General features: G+C 63.0%; 2 protein-coding genes across 5 annotated transcripts; both read right to left on the bottom strand.

Annotated features, from left to right (window-relative positions):
- Nucleotides 1-5772: 5772 nt before the first annotated feature.
- GJC2 (gap junction protein gamma 2) lies at nt 5773-13438 on the bottom strand. The gene is made up of 2 exons (XM_059416285.1): nt 13325-13438; nt 5773-7989 (listed from the first exon to the last, which is right to left on the bottom strand). Exon 2 carries the CDS (start codon nt 7969-7971, stop codon nt 6673-6675), a length of 1299 nt encoding a protein of 432 aa, XP_059272268.1. The 5' UTR covers nt 7972-7989; nt 13325-13438; the 3' UTR covers nt 5773-6672.
- Nucleotides 13439-14163: 725 nt separating this feature from the next.
- GUK1 (guanylate kinase 1) lies at nt 14164-21917 on the bottom strand. Of its 4 annotated transcripts, none has more exons than XM_059416294.1 (9): nt 21809-21912; nt 20964-21073; nt 17509-17622; nt 16654-16695; nt 16111-16237; nt 14858-14996; nt 14629-14713; nt 14422-14507; nt 14164-14329 (listed from the first exon to the last, which is right to left on the bottom strand). In XM_059416294.1, the coding sequence occupies exons 3-9, from the start codon at nt 17618-17620 to the stop codon at nt 14294-14296; spliced, it is 627 nt and encodes a 208-aa protein (XP_059272277.1). In that variant the 5' UTR covers nt 17621-17622; nt 20964-21073; nt 21809-21912; the 3' UTR covers nt 14164-14293. The 4 variants fall into 4 exon arrangements, with proteins under 4 accessions (XP_059272277.1, XP_059272278.1, XP_059272275.1 ...); XM_059416295.1 differs by having other exon boundaries at nt 20964-21069; nt 21809-21911; XM_059416292.1 differs by lacking the exon at nt 20964-21073 and having other exon boundaries at nt 21809-21917.
- Nucleotides 21918-21941: the final 24 nt, after the last annotated feature.

Raw genomic sequence — 21941 nt, 5'->3', positions numbered from 1 at the left:
TCTGTTGTGTGGACATAGCGCCGTTCTTGCAGCCGTTTCCTCATGGTGGACATTTTGTCGCTCCACTCCTTGGCTGTGGTGAATGTTGCTCCCACGTGTGTGCGCATCTCTTGGAGACCCTGGTCGCAGCCCCTGGGGTGTGGTGTGCAGGAACCACGCTGCTGGGGTCCTCTGGTCTTGCTCTGTCCTTCCCCTCTGACTTTTAGGGTCAATGTGTGCTTGGGGGGAGGGCGCCACACACCAGCTGGGGGGCCCTCAGCTCTGACCCGGTCCACACGCAGTCAGGGTCGGACCCATGTGGGTCTGCGTCATGACCCCGCGGAGTCAGCATCACGACCCCCACGGAGTCAGCATCCCGCCCCCCGTGGAGTCCATCCCCCCCCCAGCGGAGTCCCCATCACCCCCCACCCGACGCGGAGTCTCCGTCACGCCCACGCAGAGGGAGACCGCTTCATCCCGCACGCGGTCACACTTCAGGCCCACACACCACCGCACCGCAGACAACAAACACAAGTCTTGGACCCCCACGCACTCTGACCCTCGCGACAGAACCGAGGTCCCCACGGTCCCTCGGCGGGTTCCATGCACGTGCGGAGCAGCTCACGGGGTTCAGGGAAACATTCTCCTTCCTGCATTAACCCCTTTATTGTGGTAAGACTCGACTCAGAAGTAGCCAATGGAGGACACACTGGGGGCAAAGCCCTGGGGCAGGGGCCTGGGGCTTCCCCGTCCTTTGGCCCTTACCGGTGTCCCTCTCCCTACATCTGACCTGGTCTCCAGAAGTTCTCCAAGCCTGGCTTTGTGGGGTTTATGGGGGCTTTGTCCATGGGCCCGATGGATTCAGTTCTAGGCCGTTGGTGGGGGGTGATGGATCCCACCTCTGGCTCTCTCCCCCCTCCCTAGGTTAGGGGGTGGGACTGACACTTCACACCTTGGGGTCAAGGATTGGTCCCCTGGCCACCAGCCCCCACCCTGAGGGGCTTTCCAAAATCACCTCATTATGCAACAGAAGCTGCCTTCATGGTTCTCAGCACTGAGAACTCCAAGGATTTTAGGGCCTCTGTGCCGGGAACCTGGGCCATGCTTCTTGTTAGTAATCCCACTGTCACTGGTGTATAGAGCCCAAGTGGCATTGCCAGGTTGTATGGTGATTCCGTGTCTAACTTTTCAAGGACTCACCACACCATTCCCTCAGTGTGTCAGTTATCAGTTACCTGTGTAACAGGTGCCGCAGACTGGGGCCTAACAACTCCCGTCTCCAGACGCAGACTTCCGGGTCTCCAGCGTCCCAGAACAGGGTAGGTTTCTGGTGAGGTCCCTCTCCGTGGCACGCAGGCAGTGCATTCTTGTCTTTGGTGTCCCTTCTCCTGTGTTCCACCTCCCCGACCTCCACCACCTCTCTGACCTCATGGAACCCTGACTCCCTCCCCGGGGCCCATCTCCGGACAGTCCCACGGGGAGGTTAGAGATTCTGCACGAGGATGCTGGCAGCGCATATCTGTACCCAGGCAGAGCTTTGGAACTCCATTTCCCCCATCAGCCGCTGTCTCTGGACCATGCTCCCCTTTGTGGTGTGCTCTGAGACACAGCCCTGTCTCTGAGTCCCACCTGCACTCCCCAGAACCACAGCCAGGGTAGCCACAAATTCCCACAGGCCCTCCCTACCCTTCAGGCAGCCTGTGCTCACTGCCCCCTGCCCCTCCACTCCTGGTCCACCTGAGTGAGCCCCTGTAACAGCGCTGTGGGCATGTACGGCCTGGCCCTTCTGTGTGGTGCCATCTGACCTCACCTGACCTGCCATATCACCCATGGGTCACTGCAAACCCATGTGTGCGCTCCAGACCCACAGCCTGCCAAACACCTCCCCCCCCCCAGCTCCCCAGGGCCCCGCCGTTCCATGTTATCACATGGCCTCCCCTCCCCACACCTGCATCCAGCAGGTGGAGCTGCCATGTGTCACCAGGCCCCCCTGCAGCGTGTCCCCTGGGGTTAGCCGGGAGGTGTCCTCAGGACTGAATGCTGAGGGCACCCCTTGGGGAAAACTCTGGCTGGTGCAGCCACGTGCACCCTGAGACCCCCACCCCCATGAAGGGGCTGTGGCCTTCCACCTGTGGTCTAAACACTGGCCACAGATGCCAGGCTGACCCCCGCCCCAGCCTGCTTCTGAGGCGCTGGAGAACCCGCTGATTGGTCTGGTTTCCTATGTCTGGACACTCATCCCCAGGGCCCAGACAACACAGGTGCCTCACACCAGCCGCCGCCCAGGCCATATCCACAGGAAGGGCTTGTTGGCACACAGTCCCCACACCTCAGGACAGCCTTACCCGGGGCCCTGCACCCGCCCATCCCTCGGCATATCCAGCTACCCCGGCACTCCCCAACCCTCCTCAAGGCCATGCTGCCCCAAACCTGAGAGGTGCCTGGTCCTTCTGGGCTGGTGGGCATGCTAGGGGCACAGAGGCCCCTCAGGGCCTCCCAGGCTCTTGGTGTCCCTCCTGGCTGGCATCCTGGCTGTGATCTGCCAGTCCTGGTATGCGACTCCCCTGGCTGCTTGCCCTTGGTGGAGAAGGTCTTCCTCTGCCGGCCTGGCATTCCACAGGTGACCCGGCAGCCCCCTACCAGCCCAGGAGGACCAGGGAGGAAGCAGCCAGGACGACACAGACTGGGGGTCACGTTCCTCCAGCCTCACCTCAGCCTGGCCCGCAGCCAGCGGAGGAATGTGCTTCCCACCAGCCCTGCTACAGGGCTGGCCAGTAGCCGCCCAGGCACCACCCGGAACCATCCCTGACCTTCCCACTGGGCAGTAAGCCGATCCTGCTTGGCACTGTTCAGCACAGCAGCTGCCTCCAGCAGGACTGGGGACGTGCACGTTGCTCAGATGAAGTCTGATGAAACCTTCGGGTCTCCCCCAAGCCACTGAAGGGCCTGGAGCTACACATGGCCAGTGGCTGCCTCCGCCTGCCAGCTAATCCAGGTCTCCCACTCCAGAAAGTCCTCTCTGGTCCTCAGGCCACCCCACCAGCAGGGCTCCCCGCACATGGGTTGCCCCCCCGGCCTCGTTGGAGGTGGAAGGGCAGAGGCTGGGGCCCGTTGGGCCATGGAGGCTCCCAGGGAACCCCACTCATCAGCCTGGGTCCAGCAGCTGGATCCGTGGGCCATCGCCCCCCTCTGAGGCCATGAGCCCGGGAGGGGTCAGGAGCCGGGAAACGGGCAGGCATGGGGGCTTTGGACCCTACTTCCCAGCCACTGCTGGACCAGGGGTGGTTTCCTGTTATTCTCTCCTCATGGTCTCCTCCCTTCCCAAAGGCGGGGAGGAAGCAGCCCCCATTCTGGGAGCGTCCAAGCAGCCCCTCCTCACCTCCCTCCACAGTCTCCCCAAGCAGCTGGTGAGTTGGCTCTGGCCATGGAAATAGATAACAGTCAGACAAGAAGGCCATCCCGTCGGATCCTGCCCTGGCCACGCCCTTCCCCACCAGCCTGGCCTGGGGACCCACTCTCCCATCTGGCCATGAGGAGGGCCAGAAGGCCTGGGCTCTTCCTCCGGCCTGCAGCATGCTCCAGAAGATGGAGGGTCCATAAGGGGCTGCTCTGCACCCCAGTTCCAGTCCTCCATCCTCATGGCCATCCCAGGTGCGTGAGGAAACCAAGGCACTCACACGGAGGTGTTTTTTCAAGTGCCAGGCAGGCTGCTGAGGTCGGTTTTCACCTCTGGGAATTCACATCCTGGAGAGCCTCGGTGCCTCGTCCCGTAGGGCAGTGGTTCAAGTGTCAGATCGGGGCTGTGTCCGCCTCATGAGGGACCCTGCAGGCCCAGGGCAGCCTGTGACATCCATGGGGAGTGAGTGTGTGGAAACAGAACCAAGGTCATCATTGTGCTGAGGTCGCAAAACTGATGGGTCCCTAGGATGGGATAGGATGGGATGGGATGTGTAGTAGCTGGGACTGTCCAGAGAAACAGAACCAGTAGGATATGTATATATAGAGAGAGGCTTAGCTTAAGAAATTGGCTCGTGTGATTATGGGGCTAAGGAGTCTGAAATCTTCAGGGCAGGCAGGATCCCAGGAGAGATAGGGTGTAGTTCCATCCTGATTCTGTATCTGAAGACGGGAGACTGATGTCCCAGCTCAAACACTCCAGCAAAGTGAGTTCCCTCTGACTCCCCATTTTGGGTCTACTCTGCCTTCACCTGATTGGGTCAGGCCCACCCACACTGGGGAGAGCATCTACTCTACTCAGTCTGCAAGTTAGTGTGAATTTCATGCCACATCACCTCAAAGACACTCCCAAAACCATGCTCATTCTAGCCACCAGCCGGTAAGTCTGACACAAATATAACTCTCAGACTGACCAGGAACCTTGGCCTTGCTCACCAGACCATCACCTGATTGGATGAGGCTCACCCACATTGGGAACAGTAGTCTGCTTTACCAAAGGGTGCTGACCGTCAGTGTTTATCTCATCTACAAACACACCCTCACTGTGGCAGTTAGGCCAGTTTTGGTACAAATCACTGGGCATTGACACTCAGCCTCCCCCCATATCTGACTTCTGTATTCAGGCACACACAGCAAACCTGTTTCCCCAGCAGCCCCTTGGCAGGTCCTCTTCCTGTTACGCAAACTGCCTCAAAGTGCATCTAGAACAATTAAGAATGGGGTTGGGGGAGGGCGATAGAGATACAGTCACAGGACAGGACACACCCTAGAGGTGATTTACAGAGACATGTCACAGAGGGTTTAGGAAAGGCCCTCAAGCAACCACCAAGTCCCCAAGAGCAGTCCCCATCCTGGGCAAGGCTGATGACCAAGGCTTGCAGGAACCATGCGGCTGATGGCATTCTCCAATGGCCACAATCCAATTTCCCATCCCATGTGTGCTTGTTAACAGGTTGACCCAACCAGAAGGGTCCTGTTTGCTCCTGGATCTCTCAAGCCTGTAGGTGCAGTGGAAATGGTGTCAGTCCTGGGCTGGTGACAAGAGTCATTGGCCTTTGCCAGGTCCTCTGGAGACCCCGTGCTGGGAGGAGGCCCAGGCCACACAGCAGCCCCACTGCAGAGACCAGCTTTCCCCAGGCTTGACCATGCCAGCAGCACACCAGATCAGGGGCATTCGGCCCCCATGAGACCTCCTCTCCCACAGAGGGGACATGTGTCTTTGCTCTGATTCTGAACTGGCTGGGCTCTCTAGGACTTCCTGAGGTGGGGCTCCCCTGGGGGACTCAGCATGTCCCAAGCATCAGAAGCAGGCTGACCCAGGTCTAGGTGTGGCCTGGGGACACTAAAGAGGGTTTGCAGCCCAGGAGGGCTTGTCACAGCCTGCTCTTGGCCTGAGGGAGGCTGGGGTCACTGAAGTCAAGTCAGAGGGGCTCTTTGCTGGCAGCAGCTGACTCCCCCACCACCACCTGAGTGTCCCCTCTGCCACTCGTGCTGCAGGCTGTGGCCAGTGTGCAGACAATGCTGTCCGCTGTCCTCTGACTACAGGCCGACCTTGGGTTCAGAGCATGTGGGCCTGCCCGCTTTCTTTGTTCTCACCATCTGCGTGTCCAGTGGTGCCCCCAACCCTTTCCCCTGCTGCGTGGCACAAAGAGGCACCCATGTGGCCTGAGCCTTGCTTCTCCCAGCCAGCCTAGAGCTGAGAAACATGTCCCTGGAGGGCAACGGTGGACACACACATGCATGCACTCACACTCACACATGTGTGCACACTCTACACGTATGTGCATGCCCCACATGCACCCACATACGCAGTTGTAAACAAAAGTTAGTTTTATTTGGCTTCCTTGGTTTTGGACACTGTGTATGAATTAGGGAGGGGGCTGGAGGCCAGAGAAGGGGTAGGTAGGAGCCCCAGAACCCCTTCTCCCAGAATGGCCAGTGCCAAAGCTCGGAGCATGACCCAGCAGAAGGTGAACCAACATCTTTGCGGGACTTCCATGATGTCCCAGGCTCCAGAGGGTGTGGTCTGTTCACCCCAGGGCCTCTGTCCAGCTGTCTAGGTAGGGAGTGGAGAGCATGAGGCCCAGTAGGGGCCAGGCCCATCCAACCCCAGTTTCCCTTCTGTACAAGAAAGACCTAGGATTGCTTCCAGCTGTGCACAAAACACGAAATGCAGTTGCGGTGGGGGTGTGGGGAGTGAGCCCCATTTGCTGCCTCAGGGAGTAGGGACCCAGCACAGTGCCCCCAGTTCCTCAAGCCAGGCACCCTGGGTGACCTCTGTGAGCTGCTACAGGGGAGCAGGGGAGGAGATCTATTGTCCTGACCCAGCGAAGCCAGCCGGAGAGCCCAGAGGGTCTCCGGGGAGAGGGCCCAGCACCGCCCCCACACCCGGTGAGCTAGGCCAGGCCCTGGAGGTGGGAGTTTCTATCTACATCTTCCACTTTCAGGGATCCGAGCTAGGGGCTCTTGCAGATCCTACCCTGGACAGAGCCAGGACTCATGCAGGGAGGGGCCGGTGTCCAGCGGACAATGCCTTCCCGGCTCCCCCCTCCCCTCCTGAGAGTGTGGGCAGCTGAGGAGGAGGAAGGGGAGAGAGGGGGAGGAGGGGGAGGGGAGACAGGGAGAGGGAGGAGGAGGAAGAAGAGAGCCCTGAGCGCCCAGCCCTGGGCCTTCCCCCACAGCCCCCCACCCCAGCCTCGGCCTGGAGGGAGGACAGGCCACGTCAGCGGGGGGCCGTCAGATCCACACGGTGGTCTTGCCTTCCCTGCTGCTGGCACTGCCCTTCTCTGAGCCCGCCCTGGGCTTGGAGCCCGGCCTGGCCTGGCCCCCGCCTGGGCCCGTGCCCCCCGACGTGGCACTGCCTGAGCCGGAGGCGGGGGCGCCAGCCAGTGGGGGCCCCCGAGCAGCCGCAGGGAGTCCGGGGCACGGCGGGCTGTCGCGGTCACCCATCGCATGCCCCTCTCGCAGCGCCTGCAGCGCCAGGCTGGCCAGGTCCTGGTCGTGCGAGCGCGCGCGCTCAGCTGCGCGCACCACCAGGCTGTAGTCCGGGGGGCAGGCGAGGCCGGCGGGTGAGGCGGGCAGCGTGCCGGGCGGCGCACGCGGCGCTGGGCCCGGAGCGCCAGCCGGCGGCCGGCGGCCGCGCACCGCGTCCTGCGCGCTGCCCAGGCCGAGGTGCGCCATCTCGCACAGGTTGAGCAGCAGGCAGAGGCAGCTGACCACGTACATGACCAGCAGGAAGATGGTCTTCTCCGTGGGCCGGGACACGAAGCAGTCGACCACGTGCGGGCAGGGCTGGCGACTGCACGCGAAGAAGGGCCGGACCTCAAAGCCGTACAGCAGGTACTGGCCCACCAGGAAGGCCACCTCAAAGGCAGCCCGCGCCACCAGCTGGGCCACGTACACGCGCATCAGGCCCTCGCGCTGGATGCGCCGCCGCCCGTCGTGCTGCCCGGCCGGACCCGGGGCCCCCGCAGCCTTGCCGTCAGCGCCCGCGCCCTTGGCCATGCCCGCGTCCTCCGCCTGGGCCTCCTCGCCTAGGCCGTCGGCCACCCCCGCGTCCTCGTCCTCCTCGCCCAGGCCCAGCATGGGCTCCTCCTCGCCCAGGCCGGCGGTCTCGGGCCAGCCAGGGTGCGGCGGTGGGGGCAGTGGCAGAGGCGCGCGGGCAGGCCGGCGTCCAGGGCCCGGGCGGCGGCGAGGCGCGCGGCGGCGCTCGTCCTCCGAGGCGCGCGCCAGGCGGTGCACGGCGTAGCCCAGGTACATGACGGACGGCGTGGAGATGACCACGATCTGGAAGACCCAGAAGCGCACGTGCGACAGGGGCGCGAAGGCGTCGTAGCACACGTTGTCGCAGCCCGGCTGCCGCGTGTTGCACGTGAATTTGGTCTGCTCGTCTGAGTAGATGGACTCCCCACCCACGGCCGTGAGCACGATGCGGAAGACCACCAGCACGGTGAGCCACACCTTGCCCACGAACGTGGAGTGGTTGTGGATCTCCTCCAGCAGCCGCGTCAGGAAGCTCCAGCTCATGTTGGTCATAGGGGCGGGGGACGGGACCTGCGGGGGCCGAAGCGAGGGGAGTTCAACTCGGGGCAGGGCTGGGCGAGGAGGAGAACAGGCCAGGAGGAGCGCCCCCCAGAGGTAGTCTCGGGAGCACGGCGGGGCGGCAGAGGGGGAGCCAGGGACCCTGCCTAGTAAGGTCTGGGGGGCTTACCACCTTCAGTGAAAGGAGCAGCACCCTCGGTCCTGACTCTGCCTTCTGGATGGATATGTGGAGAGGCAGCCCTGGCTCACCCCATGCCCCCTCCTCTGGTCCCCGCTGCCTGTGGCAGCGCCAGCCCCCCACACCCTCCCCACGCCAGGGACAGCCCAGCCCCTTGCAAGCTGCAGCCTTCCCCCAGATCCAGAGACCCCACCCCAGGCCCTGAGAGTGCATAGGGAGACCAAGGCCAGCCCCAATCAGGGTCTGGGGGCTGCGGGGCCTCAGCTCAGACCCATGGCCCTCCTGCCCCACTCAGGCAGAGTTCAGGCCACTGAAGAGGGTCTCCTGGGGTCCTGTTTGCAGCATCCCACGGAGCCCTCCAGGCCCCCAGCCCCTGGAGCCCTTTTGATTCCAGTCTCCTCCAGCAGCACAATCCACCCCACATCCCTGTCCACACCCTCCACTGAGCTCCACTGCTTCCTCCCTCTCCACAGAGGACCCCCAGACTCATTCCGACACTCCTCAAGAGACCCTGCTGGCCTACAGGCCACTGGCCAGCCCTCTGGGCTGCTTCCCCATCTTGTCCAAACACCACCAGCCTGTTCTCCGCAGAAATGTAGCAAGGACAGGCCCGCTGGGAAGCCAAGTGAGGCCAGGCATCTGTTCAGAATGGGGACTGGTCGAGCAAGGCACATCAGGGCATCCGTGACACCTGGAGACCGCCATGGGGCCACTCACCACATCCCAGACCAGTGCTGATCCCCCGGTGGGCCTGTGCCCAGGAGAGAATGGCGCTAATAGTCATCATCCTGAGCCTCCAGGAAGGGGAGAGGGGCTGCAGCCCCCCAAGGCCCACCCTCCCTCTGTCGTGACTAAGGCCAGTACCTGCTTTGGGATGGTTTTGGATAGGAGACCCCTGAGTGCCTCCTGCTTCTGATCCCCTCCCTCCGGGCCCAGGAGGCAGCGTGGGCAGGTGTGGGATGGAGCAGCCGAGGCTGGGAGGGTGGCTCTGGGGAAGCTCGGTCTTTATGCAGCTGGGGCCTCTCCCCTTGGGTGGGGGCAGGAAGAGGGGGTTCCTGGGGTTCCTGGGGAAGTGACCCTTCTTCCTCACATCTGTGTGCCTTGCCCCTCTCAGAGCTACACACACACAAGCCCTCCTCAAATGCACACCCACCCATGCACTGAGACGCACATGTGCCTGCAGCTGCACACATGAACCCACAGACCCAGATGCACACTCGTGCATGCACACACTAATAATCAAATGCACAGATGTCCACACACCAGGACACACACACTCACATATGCACACATTTATAAGCAAATGTGCTGGTGCACTCACACAGCATAACCACACTTGCACGTGTGCAAACACTCAGACACATATGCACACTTACGCACTAATGCACACACCCTCCCACCTACACAGACATACATCCAGCCCTCCCTCTCAGGCTGGGACACACACGCCACCCGCACCCGGCGGGGCAGCCCCGAGTGGCAGAAGCCAAATGATGAGAGGTGTCGGGAGAGGGGGTAATCAGAGCTGGTTCTGCAGGACTTCAGTGGCAAGGGGGGTACAGTCTGGGCAGCAGGAGTTGGAGGCAGCAAGGCTCCTCTCCTCCTTGTCCCAGTGCAGTGGGGGAGTCCGTGAGCTTGGGTGGAGGGCAAAGACTCCGAGATGGCACCACCCTCTGGCTCTTCCAGCGAGGGCCAAAGCCTAGTGCCACATGTATGTATGTGCAGGGTCTGTGTCACACACTTGGGGACACCAGGGTCATTCTGCGGTCAGGAGGCTGCACTGACCAGCTCTGGCCTCAGTCCCTGCTGAAGGACCCTCCAAATCCAGCCCTCTGGCCCAAGATGCCTGCTGACATGGGCTGATGGCAAACTCTGGTCCTTACCCTACACGGCTCTCTGTCCTGCACCCCTGCACACCATCAGCAAACCCTGCATGCAACTCTGCCAGGCCCTGCCTTGCTCTCTGAGAGCCTAACCCACCAGTCACCTTAGGGGGCCTGTTGACCACGCCTCTGGACTCCCTAAACTTGGCAATAACAGCTAAGCACACATGGCTGCAAGCCAGGTAACCTCCACCCCAGGCCAAGCCCATAGCTGCAGGGCCTCACCCCTGGCATACCTGCCCCTCACACACCCATGCACACTTGCACATGTCCACGCTCCACCACACTCCTACCCACGTCCTTGCTCCGCTCACATCTTGCACACACCCTACCCTGCACACACTCATATGCCCGCACATGTCCACACCAGGACCATATCCTACGCTCCATGCCCTGACCCACCCTGCATACCCCTGGACACTACTCCATGCCCCCCCCCAAGTTCACCCCTTCCACGCCCTACCCCAAAATGGCCCCACATGCCAGGCCTGCCCAATACATGCCCCCACATACATCTGTGCCCACCCACACCCCATGCCCTGCCCATCCTACAATCTGCCTCCTAGGCTGGAACTACAGTACAGTCCCCCATCAGCTTTATTTACCATTGTCTGGGGGTTCCTCACTACCTGGGGGCCATAGACCTGCCAGGGAGGGGAGGGGCTGGAATGTCGGGGGTTAGCATTGGAGAACTGGGGCTGAACAGGACACGGACAACTACCCAGGGAATGTCAGGGTTATGTGTGTGTACACAGGTTTGTGCACATGCGTATTTGGAAGGGTGGAAATGTGAGAACATCCATAGCCATGAGCACATGCACCGTGGTCAAGGCCCCTTCTGTAGCCAATGAGCACACGCACTCTCAGTCAAGGCCCTTGAGCTTGTGGAGAAGCTGCTGGGGTCATGATGGGGCAGGAAATGTGTCAAAACACATGCTTGGGCTAGAGAGTGAGGAAGGATGTGCAAGCGCATGCACACCCACTCACGAGCAGCAAGGCACCTAAGCACGCACGTGCACACTCATGCACACACACATCCTTTCATCCACATGCATGCCCACGCACTCTGCTCACGTGCCCACAACACATGCACCTGCACAGGCAGGCATGTGGGCACACACACCCACATAGGCAGGAGTATGCAAACACACACACACACCTGCTCGCACGCGTGCACACAGTGAGGGACATGGCAGCACCTTGCAGAAGCTCCCCATGTCTGAAGCCATGCCTGCTGGAGTTACAGTAGAGCAACGCAGTACTACAGACTGGGTTACAGGGTCTGACCCAAGTACGCACTGATAGGCAAGGTTATGTGAATAAAGGGGAAGGAAAGGGGATCCGAAACAGTGTGCAGCCCCCTCCACGTAGCTCCCCCTCCCTCTGCTGACTCCCTCTGAGCTGCAGGCCCCAGGGAGGACCCTGACCCCCAGGAAGGCTGAGGGGCTCACTCAAGGCTGTCCAGTGCTGCCAGTAGGTGGCCAGTGGGGCTGGGCCTCTGGCAGGGGTGAGGTGGGGGGAGGGTAGGGGTCCTGGTTTGCAGGAACCTTGGCTCCGTTCAGACAGCAGCTCACCCAGAGCTCGGTCAGAGCAAGTGTGAGTGGGATCATACTCAGTGATGGGCAAGGAGGGTCCCAGGCTGCAGGCCAGGATCTGGGAGGAGAAGCCAGGGCTTAAGGGGAGACTGCTGGACTGCCGGGAGGAGGGTGTTAGGCTCTAGCAGGCAGCAGGATGGCGGGCATCCATGAGCTCCCCTCACCCCTGGGTCTGAACAAAGGTCCCGGGAGTGGACGGGTGTGCAGGGGGAAGGGCCAGGGCCTGCCCAGCCACTTCCTTCCCATCCCTGGCCCTGCTTCCTCCCAGGAACAGCTCCAGGGCAGGCCGAGCTTCCTCCCCAAGGAGGGGCTGCCAGGCAGGCCCCCCCTCCAAACATGCTCAGCTCACCTGATCTGCAAGGGATCCCCCCCCCGTGAGATCCTGGGGGCACCAGAACCTAGAGTGCTGACAAGCACCCCAATGTCAGCCTGGCCCTGAATTTTGGCAGGGCCACAAGCCACCCCACAGTCTCCCTTGCCCCCACCCTCCCACCCCGTGCAGCTGCCGGGCACACCAGTCAGTCTCGCACTGAGGGTGGACAATGGCTGCCCGCGGGGCCCCCAGCGGGGCCCCCTTCAGGCCCCCTCCTGTTCTGCACTCAGCCTGCAGGGTCTGCCCCCAGGGAGCTCCACCCTCACAGGGTGTTCAGCCCACCAGCACCAGCCCGGTCCTGACCTCGCAAGCATCTGTACACTCGCCTACCTCACCCTCGCTTACACACAAGAGCGCCCCTCAGGCCTAGGGCGGGCTGACAGAGGCAGAGGTGGGATGAACTGGGGAGGCTGGTGGGGCCAGCAAGCACTCTCTGCAGTCCCTGCTTTCAGTGAGGGTCCTCCTCCCACAGGGGGGCCGGGTCTGCAGAGGGACTCGTGAGGGTTTCCCAGAGCAGACACAGTAGGGAGGTCTGCGGGAAGCCTTGGGTGTGGGGGGAGGGCTGGAACCTGCGAGAGCACCCCATGGGGCTCCGTGGGGGCTCTGTGATGCTGCAGGCTGGCCTGGGTCCACTATTGCTGTGCAGGGGGCCTCTACCCCTTCCCAAACTGCTACCGCCTAGCCTGGCACCCTGCCCAGGACCACCCGCCTGCACCCCACTCCTGCTTGGGCTGCCCAGACAACTCACTCACATCTGTGGCACACGGTGCGGGGGGGGGGGGCGCTCCTGGACAACAGGGCTCTGGTCTGCTCCCGGTGACCCCTGGGGCCCAGAGCTGAGGACCTGAGGTCTAGCAGGCCCCTGTGAGGGTTTATGGGAAGGAACCCCAGGCTGGGTCAGGAGTGGGGCACTCAGCGGCAGGTGTACCCACCCCAGTGCGTCTGCCCATGTGTGCAGGGTAGGCCTCCCCAGCCTCCCACCGGGCCCGAACCGTCTGAGGCCGGCCTCTGGACACACCACAGCTGGTGGGCTGGCCACACCAGCATAGCCTGAGGAGCCCCAGCTGCTGGGGAAGGTCCCCGGTGCACTCCCTTCCCTTCCCTTCCCGCTCACCAGCTGGCGTGAGCAGCCCTGGGAGCCCCTACCTCCCCCACCATCCCGTTTGGTCCCGAGAACAGGAGAGCAGTCCTGCCAGACCCAGGACCTGGTGTTCCCTGCCTGCTTCTCTTGAGCCTGACACCCCGGGTCCACGGAGAAGGTGCATTTTGTTCATTCCCCTACGAATGCCCACACTTGGCCCCCTGGGCAGTGCCCTACCTTTTCCAGGCCAGGAAATGGGGGTCCCTGAGGTCTTCCACCTGCCAGCTGGCTGGACAGAGATCCTCCCAGGATGAGTGCCTGGCTGAGTCCTGGGCCTGACCCAGGGCCACCTCTCACCACCAAGCACAATGTTGGGGGAGGGCCTTCAAGGGCTCCATTGTTCCCCCCAAGGCCTGGGGTCTGAATTCCCGATTGTCCCCAGGGCTGGACAGGGCCCAGAGAGGGCAGGGGCCTCCCCTGATTGTGCCCCTCCCTCTGCATATCACTCTGGCCCCACCTCACCTGCCTCCCTGCCAGGCTCCCACCTGCCCTCCAATGTGCATCTGTGCTTGAGGGCGTCTGCCTGGGTCCCACCACAGCAGCATGGCCTGGGCACGGACCAGGCCAGCCCCTCTCCTATCCCCCAAGGCTACCCTGGCTCCAGTGACCTCCCCGGAACACGGGGACCTCACACAAGGCAGAGCATGGCACCTGGCCCGCACCAAAGCCCAGTGGAGGGACCCCCACGGGAGGAGGACCCCCGGACCCCTACCCCACCCAGAGCCTCATGGCAGCTCCACGAGGCAGTGAGAGAGGCAGCTGCCATCTAACGGGTCTGTCCATGCCTACCAGGGCCCCAGTCCAGCTATGGGGACCCCATCTGCCCAGCCAGCAGCCCCTGAGCTCCCTGACATGAAGATGGGGCAAAGGAAACCCCAGAGAAGTGGGCACAGGGAGTCTGGGGGTGCCCAGACCACAAGATGCCAGGTCGCCAGGACTGGGGGTCCACCGTGCAGGCGTGCCTGATCCCTGGCCCCAAACCCTTGGCCACAGATGGGATGTCATGGGCTCATAGACACTGTTACCCAGCAGTTCTTTATTAGGACACTGGCCCAGATCCGCGGGAGAGGGGCAAGGGGAGGCCAGGGTCCTCCAGCCTCGGCCAACTGGGCGGAAGCTGAGGGGAGTCCACAACGGGCATCCTTTTCAGGAGCAGCTGGTCCTCTGAACGTTCTTGATTTCCTGCCATGGAGAGAGAAGGAGGGTGTCCCCCAGGGTCCAGGGTGACGGGCCATGCGGTCTGACCCTGCCCACTGTCCCCCTGCAGAGCCCACCTCGGAGAGCGCCTCCTCCAAGGTCCGGTAGGCCGTGTCCAGGTTGTCGTTGATGATGACCAGGTCGAAGAGGCCCTGCTCCTTGCCTGGGGTGGGGGGACAGGGTCAGGGCAGGCCCTCGCGGTCTTCCACAGGGACCCTGCTGCGGGGTGACCCATGTTGGCAGAGGAGATGGGGACACACCCAGTGGCCAGAGCCCATACTCACTGCTCTCCATGTCCACCCGAGCAGCAGCCAGACGCTTGGCCAAGCTCTCCTCTGTTTCCGTGTTGCGCTGCCGCAGCCGCTGCTCCTGAGACACACGGGGGATGGGGGGTGGGGGGTGGTCAGTGCCTCTGAGGTGGCAGGGCATCTCCTGCCCAACCCCCCAGGGCCCCCCCAGGGCTTCAGCAAGGCTGCTGCACCCCTGCCCTCCCCAGCCTCACCCCACCCCCACCAAGACATCCAGTGAGGGCGGCTGCACGAAGATGTAGATGGGCCGTAGGTCCGTCTTCTTGATGTTACGCACGCCCTGCAGGTCCACGTCCAGCACGCAGATACGGTTCATGGCCTGCACAGCCCGCACAGCTGCTTTGCTGGAGGACAGGAGGCAGGGACTGCTCAGTGGGGCTGCCTGGACCCAGTAACCCCCCAAGGCCTCAAACAGCCTCTACAGGACTATCATGGCCCATGCTCTGGGCTCCTGCCTTCCCCACAAGCCTCCACTTGGCGTGGGCATGGCCAGAAATGAAGGCAGGAACCTCCCCACACCCCAGTGTCTCCTCTACCTTTCTGGAAGCATGTGTGCTGGGCTGAGGGTGGCTGTGGCTTGTGGTACGAGGGCCCTAGCTGTCACTGCCCAACAGCCCCAGTGAACGCCCCTCTGGGTCACAGCCCAGCTGTACCTAGGTCCTAGGATGGAACAAGATAGGTCTCGTGGGATCTCTGCTTCGCCCTCATCAGAGGGCTCAGGGACAGGCTGCACACAGAGGCATGGCTGGGCCCGACTGCCCAGGACACTGCTCTGGGCCTGTCAGCCCGGTAGGAGCTGGCGAAGACTCTGGACTGGATGGGATTGGGCAGGGCAGGGAGGGGAGCAGAGAGGAGGGAAGAGCAGAGGAGAGGAGGGGAAGGGAGGGGAGCAGATCAGAAGGGAAGGGGAGGGGAGAGGAGAGCAGGAGAGGGCAGTAGAGGGGAGGGGAGGAGAGGACAAGGCAGAAGAGGGGAGCAGAGAGCAGGGCCAGGAAGCAGGGAGAAGGAAGGGCAGTGGAGGAGAGGGGAGTAGAGCAGAAGGGAGCAGAGGGCAGAAGAGGGGAGGGGAGTACAGCAGAGGAGAAGAGTGGAGGGGAAGGATGGAAGAGGGAAGAGCACAGAGCAGGGCAGTGGAAGGGAGGGGAGGGGAGGGCAGAGCACTCCAATGCCAGCCACTGGCTGGTCAGAAGGCAGGCCACAGTATGGCCTGTGCACCTTGGAGACCAGGATTCCTGCCATGTACCTGTCTGAGGGGCCTATGGTTTCCCTGGTGGCCAGCCAGGTGGACACAGGGGTGCTAAGGCAGCCTGGAGAGCCCCAACTGCTGCCCCGTCTCGGATCCTGGCATGGTGGGCACCTTACCCCAATGGGCCCAGAGAACCCACCCAGGATCCCCTGCATAGGTCAAGCCACAGGGAGAGCCCCCGGGAAGGAGGGGAGGCCCCCAGAGTGGCCCACCTAGTCCCATACAGGTTCCCCGAGAACTCGGCATGCTCAATGAAGTCACCCGCGGCGATGTCCCGTTGCATCACTTCTCTGGTCACGAAGTAGTAATCTGCAAGGAGGGCCAGCTGAGGTTTGACCTCTGCAAAGCCCCAGGGTGCTCAGGGACCAAGTGAGACCAGAGTCAGCTTCCCTGCAGACCTTTGTGCTCTGCCGAGCAGGGAACACAGGCACACATGGCACTTTCTTGCACCATCCCTGCCATGGTGATGGCAGGGCTTTCCAGGGAGAGGCTCCAGGGGGCCTGGAGATGGCCAGCCTCAGGGGCAGGGTGGGGGTAGGATGGGGAACGGATGTTTCTAGTCCTGTGGAGACTACAGGAGATGCCTGTGGCACAACTGTGACGTCAAGGTCGACTACACATGGGGGCATAGAGAGCAGCACACCTCTCAGCATGGACCACCTGTGGCAACCTCAGCCTGGCCCCACCGAGCCAGCCTACTGTAGGCCCCTGAACCTGCCCACCCTGCAGACAGGGACGCCAAGGGCCCAGCTCACCTTTGCCGTTCTCTTCTCCAGGCCGCGGGTCCCGCGTGGTATCTAGAACACAAGCCCTGATCACTCTGGGACACCCGGAGCCCCCATAGCCTACCCACAGCCTCCCGCAGGGCCTGGCTCAGCCCACGTGTTGGGGGAGTTGTCAGTCAGGGTCAGCGGTGTGGGGACTGTCCCCCATGTGTGCGTGTGTGTGTGGGAGGGCTGCCGGTCAAAATCAGCGCTGTGGGGACTGTCCCCCGTGTGTGTGTGTGGGGGGGGGCTGCCAGTCAGGGTCAATAGTGTGAGGACTGTCCCCTGTGTGTGTATGTCAGGGGCTGTCAGTCAGGGTCAGTGGTGTGGGGACCGTCCGCCGTCGGACGTGTGTGTGTGTGTGTGTGTGCGCACGCGTGCACAAGTGTCAAGGTCAGCACTGTGGGGACTGTACTGTGTGTGTCTGTTGGGGGGCTGCTGGTCAGGGTCACCGGTGTGGGGACCATACTCCGCGTGTCTGTGTTAGGGGTGGTGCCAGTCAGGGTCAGTGTGGGGACCATCCACTGTGTGGGTGCGGGGGCTGCTGGTCAGGGTCAGCGGTGTAGGGACCATTCCCTTGTGTGTGTGTGTATGTGTGGGTCCTCCAGGATGAGTTAGCATGTAGGACGTCCCCCTCCCTGTGTGTGGGTGCATGTGGCCCCCCAGGGTGGATCAGCAAGTACGGCACCCCCTACCTGTGTGTGTGTGTGTGTGTGTGTGTACCCCCTGGGGCGGATCAGCGTGTAGGGCACCCCCTTCCCATGTGGGTGTGCGGGTGGAACCCCTGGGGTGGGTCTGCAGGGCTGACATCCCCCTCAGCCTCTCTGCCCCAGGCCAGAGCCTCACGAGACACGCTGAACCCGAAGACACTGCCATGCTCCTGCAGGAGTCTCTTGAGCAGGGTGCTCTTCCCGGCCCCTGAGGGTCCACTCAGCACGACAGGTCGTGGTCCTGACATCCCTGCGGGGAGGGAGACAGACATCAGTGCGGCCTGAGGAACACCTCCACCTGCGTGGGGCATAGTGGATGAGGACAGAGCTTCCCCCAGGAACAGCTAGCTGTTACACATGACGGCACCAATGTGTGGGTCCTGGTGGTCCACTGCTGGAACTCAGCTCCTGGGCCTACGCACAATACAGGCTCCGTCCAAGTCAGAAGAGCCCAAGGCCTGTTCTCACAATGACTGTCGGGTCATAAGGGCAGACCCCACAGGACCCCAGTGTCTTCAACCCTCTGGTCTGTGGGCTCTGGGAAGCCCCTAGGAGCAGTGGGGTCTGCAGACCAGGAGGATAGCCCGCAGTACATGACTGGGACACTGGCCCCCAGAAGCAGCAAGGTCCACAGATGACCCAGCCCCCAGCTCCACGTTCCTGACCAGGAGGACAGCCTGTAGTGCAGGGCTGGGACACTGGCCCCCAGGAGCAGCAGGGTCCACTGAGGACCCGGCCCCCAGCTCTGCGTCCCCGACCAGGAGGACAGCCTGCAGCACAGGGCTCAGGCACTGGCCCCAGGAGCAGCGGGGTCTGCAGAGGACCCAGCCCCCAGCTCTGCATCCACCCACCACCCCCAGCACACCCCACTGGACCCACCTCCGACCCACTTCCCGTTGGGATGCGGCTTCTGAGCTGCTGGGCGGCTCTGAAGAGCTGGGAAGGGGTGGTAATCCCAGGCGGGCAGGCTCCGCCCTCTGAGCGCTAAATCCCTCCCTAGGCGGCCAGCCCCTCCACCCAAGACAAAGCAAAGGCTGCTAACGGCCCTGTGCCCACCAGGCCCCGTGGTGAGCCACGTGTGGAGGGGCAGGGAGCCACAGGGTGGGGGTGTGCTGTGGGGCCTTGGACCCACTCCATCTGGCTGGGCCCTGTGGGGTTCTGCCTGGAGGAGCCTGCACCCGCCCTGGGGCTGCCCTGTGTCCCCAGCCTGGGCCGCTTGCTCTCCTAATCCTCGATGTAGGCCAACACAGTAATCTGGCTCAAGCTCGGCTATTCTGCACAGGCCCTGGAAGGACAGGAAGCAGGAGGCCTCCCCTGCTGAGGACACGCGACAGGAGCTAGTCACCACACACAGAGAGTCACCTCCACCGACCCCTCTAGCCAGTGTCCAGCTCAAGGACGGCCCTGCTGGACTCCCAGCTCCGCATGACATCCTGGCTTTCACACCCACAGCCCTAGACCCTGGCTGGGCAGGATCACCCTGGGTCTGTGTGGCTTCGTAGGTGCTGGGACAGGGATGGGGAGAGTGGAGCAGGGGTGGAAGGAAGGGTGCAGGATGGTGGAAAGAAGGGGCTGAAGCCTGTCCACCATGCACCTGGCCCCCGGCAGGCCAAGTTCTGACCCCACATGTCTCCCCGGGCCCTGCAGGGTGCTGATGCCGTGGGAACTCGAGTTCCTTTGAGCAACGGTCCTGGAGAGGACCAGAAGGCCTGTCCAGCTGTTGTTCACAGCACCAACTCCAAATCCAGCAGATACGGCAGGAACCTCGGGACCTGGCCTGGAGCGCCTACCTCCAGGCACAGAGGAATTCAAGGGATTCCCCATCCAGGACCATGTGAAGAGGCACCTCTGGCCAAGGATGTCCCCATAGGCCCCTCCATTTGCCCAGGAGCCCAGCAGCTCCCCACTATAAAGTCCCATGCCTACGGGCAGGGCCAGATCTCCATCAGCTCCAATGTGTGCAGATGACACATCCACCAGCAAAAACACGTCTCCCATGTGTCTTTGGGACGCGGCTGCAAGGCGCACACATAAGTCCTGCCACCCACGGGGCAGGTCCCACAGGTCTGACCCGCAACCTTCCGTCCATCCTGTTCTGGGAGTCCCAGGCCTGCCACCCACCAGGGCACTGCTGTGAGCAGCGGTGCTCATTCAGGGTCCACCGAGGGTGCTAGCTCACTCTCCGCCTGGCTCTGAGCCAACGCCTCCCCCTGCCCGCCTTCTCCCACAGGCTATGCTCCCAGCCCCACTGGCCTCCAAGCCCAGGCTCCAGACCTGCCCAGCGCTGGGCGCCTCTCCGCCCTCCCTCAAGGTCTACCACACTGATAACAGCTGGTAAGAACGCCCCCCTCGCACTGACATCTTGCAGGGGTGGGGCTTGGCTATCTTGGGCCCCACAAGGGCACAGAGTCCTTCCTCGCCCGAGCACCAACTCAACTGGACACAAGATCACACAGACCACACCAGGCAGCCTGGTCTTGTGTCCAGTGGCCACGGTAGCACAGTCCCACCCAAACCCACTTCCAATAGGAGCACACCCAGAAAGGGCGTGCGCCCTCTCCTAAAATGTGACACCCAGATGGACCTGGGCCAAAGAGGCTGGTGGTGTCTGGCCCCCAGATGGGTCGGGTTGCGGAGGGGGACAGGTCCTGGCTACTCGAGCTTCTGGAAGCCTGGCTGGAAGTGAGTCACAACGGTGCAGTAGCATCTTCTTACTTTCTCTCCCGGGGTGGGGGGAGGGGAGGCATCCTTCCTGGAAAGGAAGCCAGGGCCTCTGAAACTGTGAACGACTCCAGCAGGGGTGTGCAGGCCAGGGCATCAAAGGGGTGGAGCAGGAAGAAGCCCAGTGGCCAGCCTGGCTCACACAGGGGAAACTGAAGCCAGCACCAGCAGGGCCAGGGAGGGACCTGGAGCCAGAGTCTAGAGGCTTGCAGCACCTCACCCTCATGACTGCACCGTTCCTCTTGGACACGGAGGTCAACCCCTTCCACCCCCAATCACACCACAATGCCACTGGCTTCACGATCCTCTTCAAGCCATCTGCATGCTCCTCCTGGCTACACTCGATGTAGGGCAAAAACCAGAAATGGTTTACACTCCGAGACCAAAGAAGCAGGGTCTGGCTGTGGTTGGAAAGAAACCGACGGCGTCCATTCACCCTCGGAACCCCTAGAAGCCAGTGTCCAGGAACTGCCAATGCCCCTCATTCCAGCCAAAAATGGGGAGCTTGGTCCCCAGGCTCTCCCAGGATGGAAATGGAAGTGCAAGGCACCTGTGCCAGACCTGGCCACGACCTGGGTTGTGAGAGGGCCTGTCTGGCCGTGGGGGGCGGGCAGAGGAAACCACAGGCGTCCCAGAGCCCTGCGGGGTCCAAAAGGTCTCTGTGTGACAGAAGTCTCCAGGAAGTCCACGCTGGGGAGGCGTGCTGCCCAGAAGCCTTCACAGGGCACTTGCAGGACGGCCATAGAAGCCCATCACAGCCTCTCTCCTGCACCCACGGGACCCACGCTGGCCAGGAACACCTCAGCTTCCACCCTCCCCTTCGTCCCCAACGAGAAGGACCAATGACAGCCAGCGAGGGGGCCCCAGCACCTGGATGAATGAAGGGCGCTCCCTCTCACTGTAAACAGCTTCAGTTACATCAGATGGCCAGTGTCCAGCAGCCCAGACAGACGTCTCTGGTCCTCAGAGAAGATGTCTACCTAGAACACCCAGGAGTCAGAAACAAAGGCCGCCAACACTCTACTGCTGGGTGAGATTTTGCGTCTGCACCGCCTGGCACTGCCAGACAACTGGGTGGGCCAGGACCTCACAGCAATCGCAGGGACAGGAGGGAGCCCCTTAGGGTGGCTCGAGGTCCAGCTTGGCCTGGGCAGGACCCCACGGCCATGGGACAGGAGGGGCACCTCAGGGCAGGGACAGCTCGGAGAACCAGCTCGGCCTGGCCAGGACCCCGCGGCCATGCCGGCGACCAGAGGGGGCCCCTCGGTGCGGGAACAGCTCCGAGGACCTCGGGGGCCTGCCCTCCCGGTGCGGACTGAAGTCCACCCGAGAGCTGCAGCAGCAGGACGGCTTCCCTACGTGAGCTCCGGGAGGTCAGCGCGTGTCCAGGGCCGTCCGCACCCGCCTGTCCCGGGGCTCCGGCGGGCGTGCGACCCACCTCGGGAGCGCTGCCCGGCTGCGGCCCGCGTCTGCCCCCCGCGCCCCGCAGACGCCGCCCTCGGGCCGTGTCCCCAACACCCCGAGGATAGGCACAGCGGGGCGGCTCGTAACCTGCCCCGCGAGAGGCACGAGCTCCACCGCACACCCGTACGTAAAGACGCAGGGCCCGGCGCCTGCGAGCAGCCGTCCCGCCGGGACCCCCGGACGGCGCCTCGGGAACCCCGGTCCGCGAGGGGCACGACCCCGCGCCCGCCCCGGAAGGCCCCGCCACTCACCATCCGTGGAGACCCGGCCTAAGGCGGCCGCCGCCAGCCCGGCCAGCGGGCGTCGCAGCATGAGCTCCGCGGCTGCCGCCGCCCGCCCGCCAGCGGGGCGACGTCACAGCGCCGCGTCCGGCCTCCGCGGAGG

The sequence above is a fragment of the Mustela nigripes genome, chromosome 12 (assembly GCF_022355385.1).
Source record: "Mustela nigripes isolate SB6536 chromosome 12, MUSNIG.SB6536, whole genome shotgun sequence".
Lineage (NCBI taxonomy): Eukaryota > Metazoa > Chordata > Mammalia > Carnivora > Mustelidae > Mustela > Mustela nigripes.
Note: the sequence above shows the minus strand (reverse complement) of the source record. Positions and strands in the feature narration are given on the sequence as shown.

What these genes read in the sequence shown, in the direction of transcription:
- GJC2 (XM_059416285.1), bottom strand. Translation starts at nt 7,971, where the DNA reads ATGACCAACATGAGCTGGAGCTTCCTGACGCGGCTGCTGGAGGAGATC.
- GUK1 (XM_059416292.1), bottom strand. Translation starts at nt 21,869, where the DNA reads ATGCTGCGACGCCCGCTGGCCGGGCTGGCGGCGGCCGCCTTAGGCCGG. An exon ending in CGCCCTCACTGGATGTCTTG is followed by an intron (nt 14,714 to 14,857) that starts GTGGGGGTGGGG and finishes CGTGTGTCTCAG; the next exon opens with GAGCAGCGGCTGCGGCAGCG. An exon ending in TGGAGGAGGCGCTCTCCGAG is followed by an intron (nt 14,330 to 14,421) that starts GTGGGCTCTGCA and finishes TCTCCATGGCAG; the next exon opens with GAAATCAAGAACGTTCAGAG.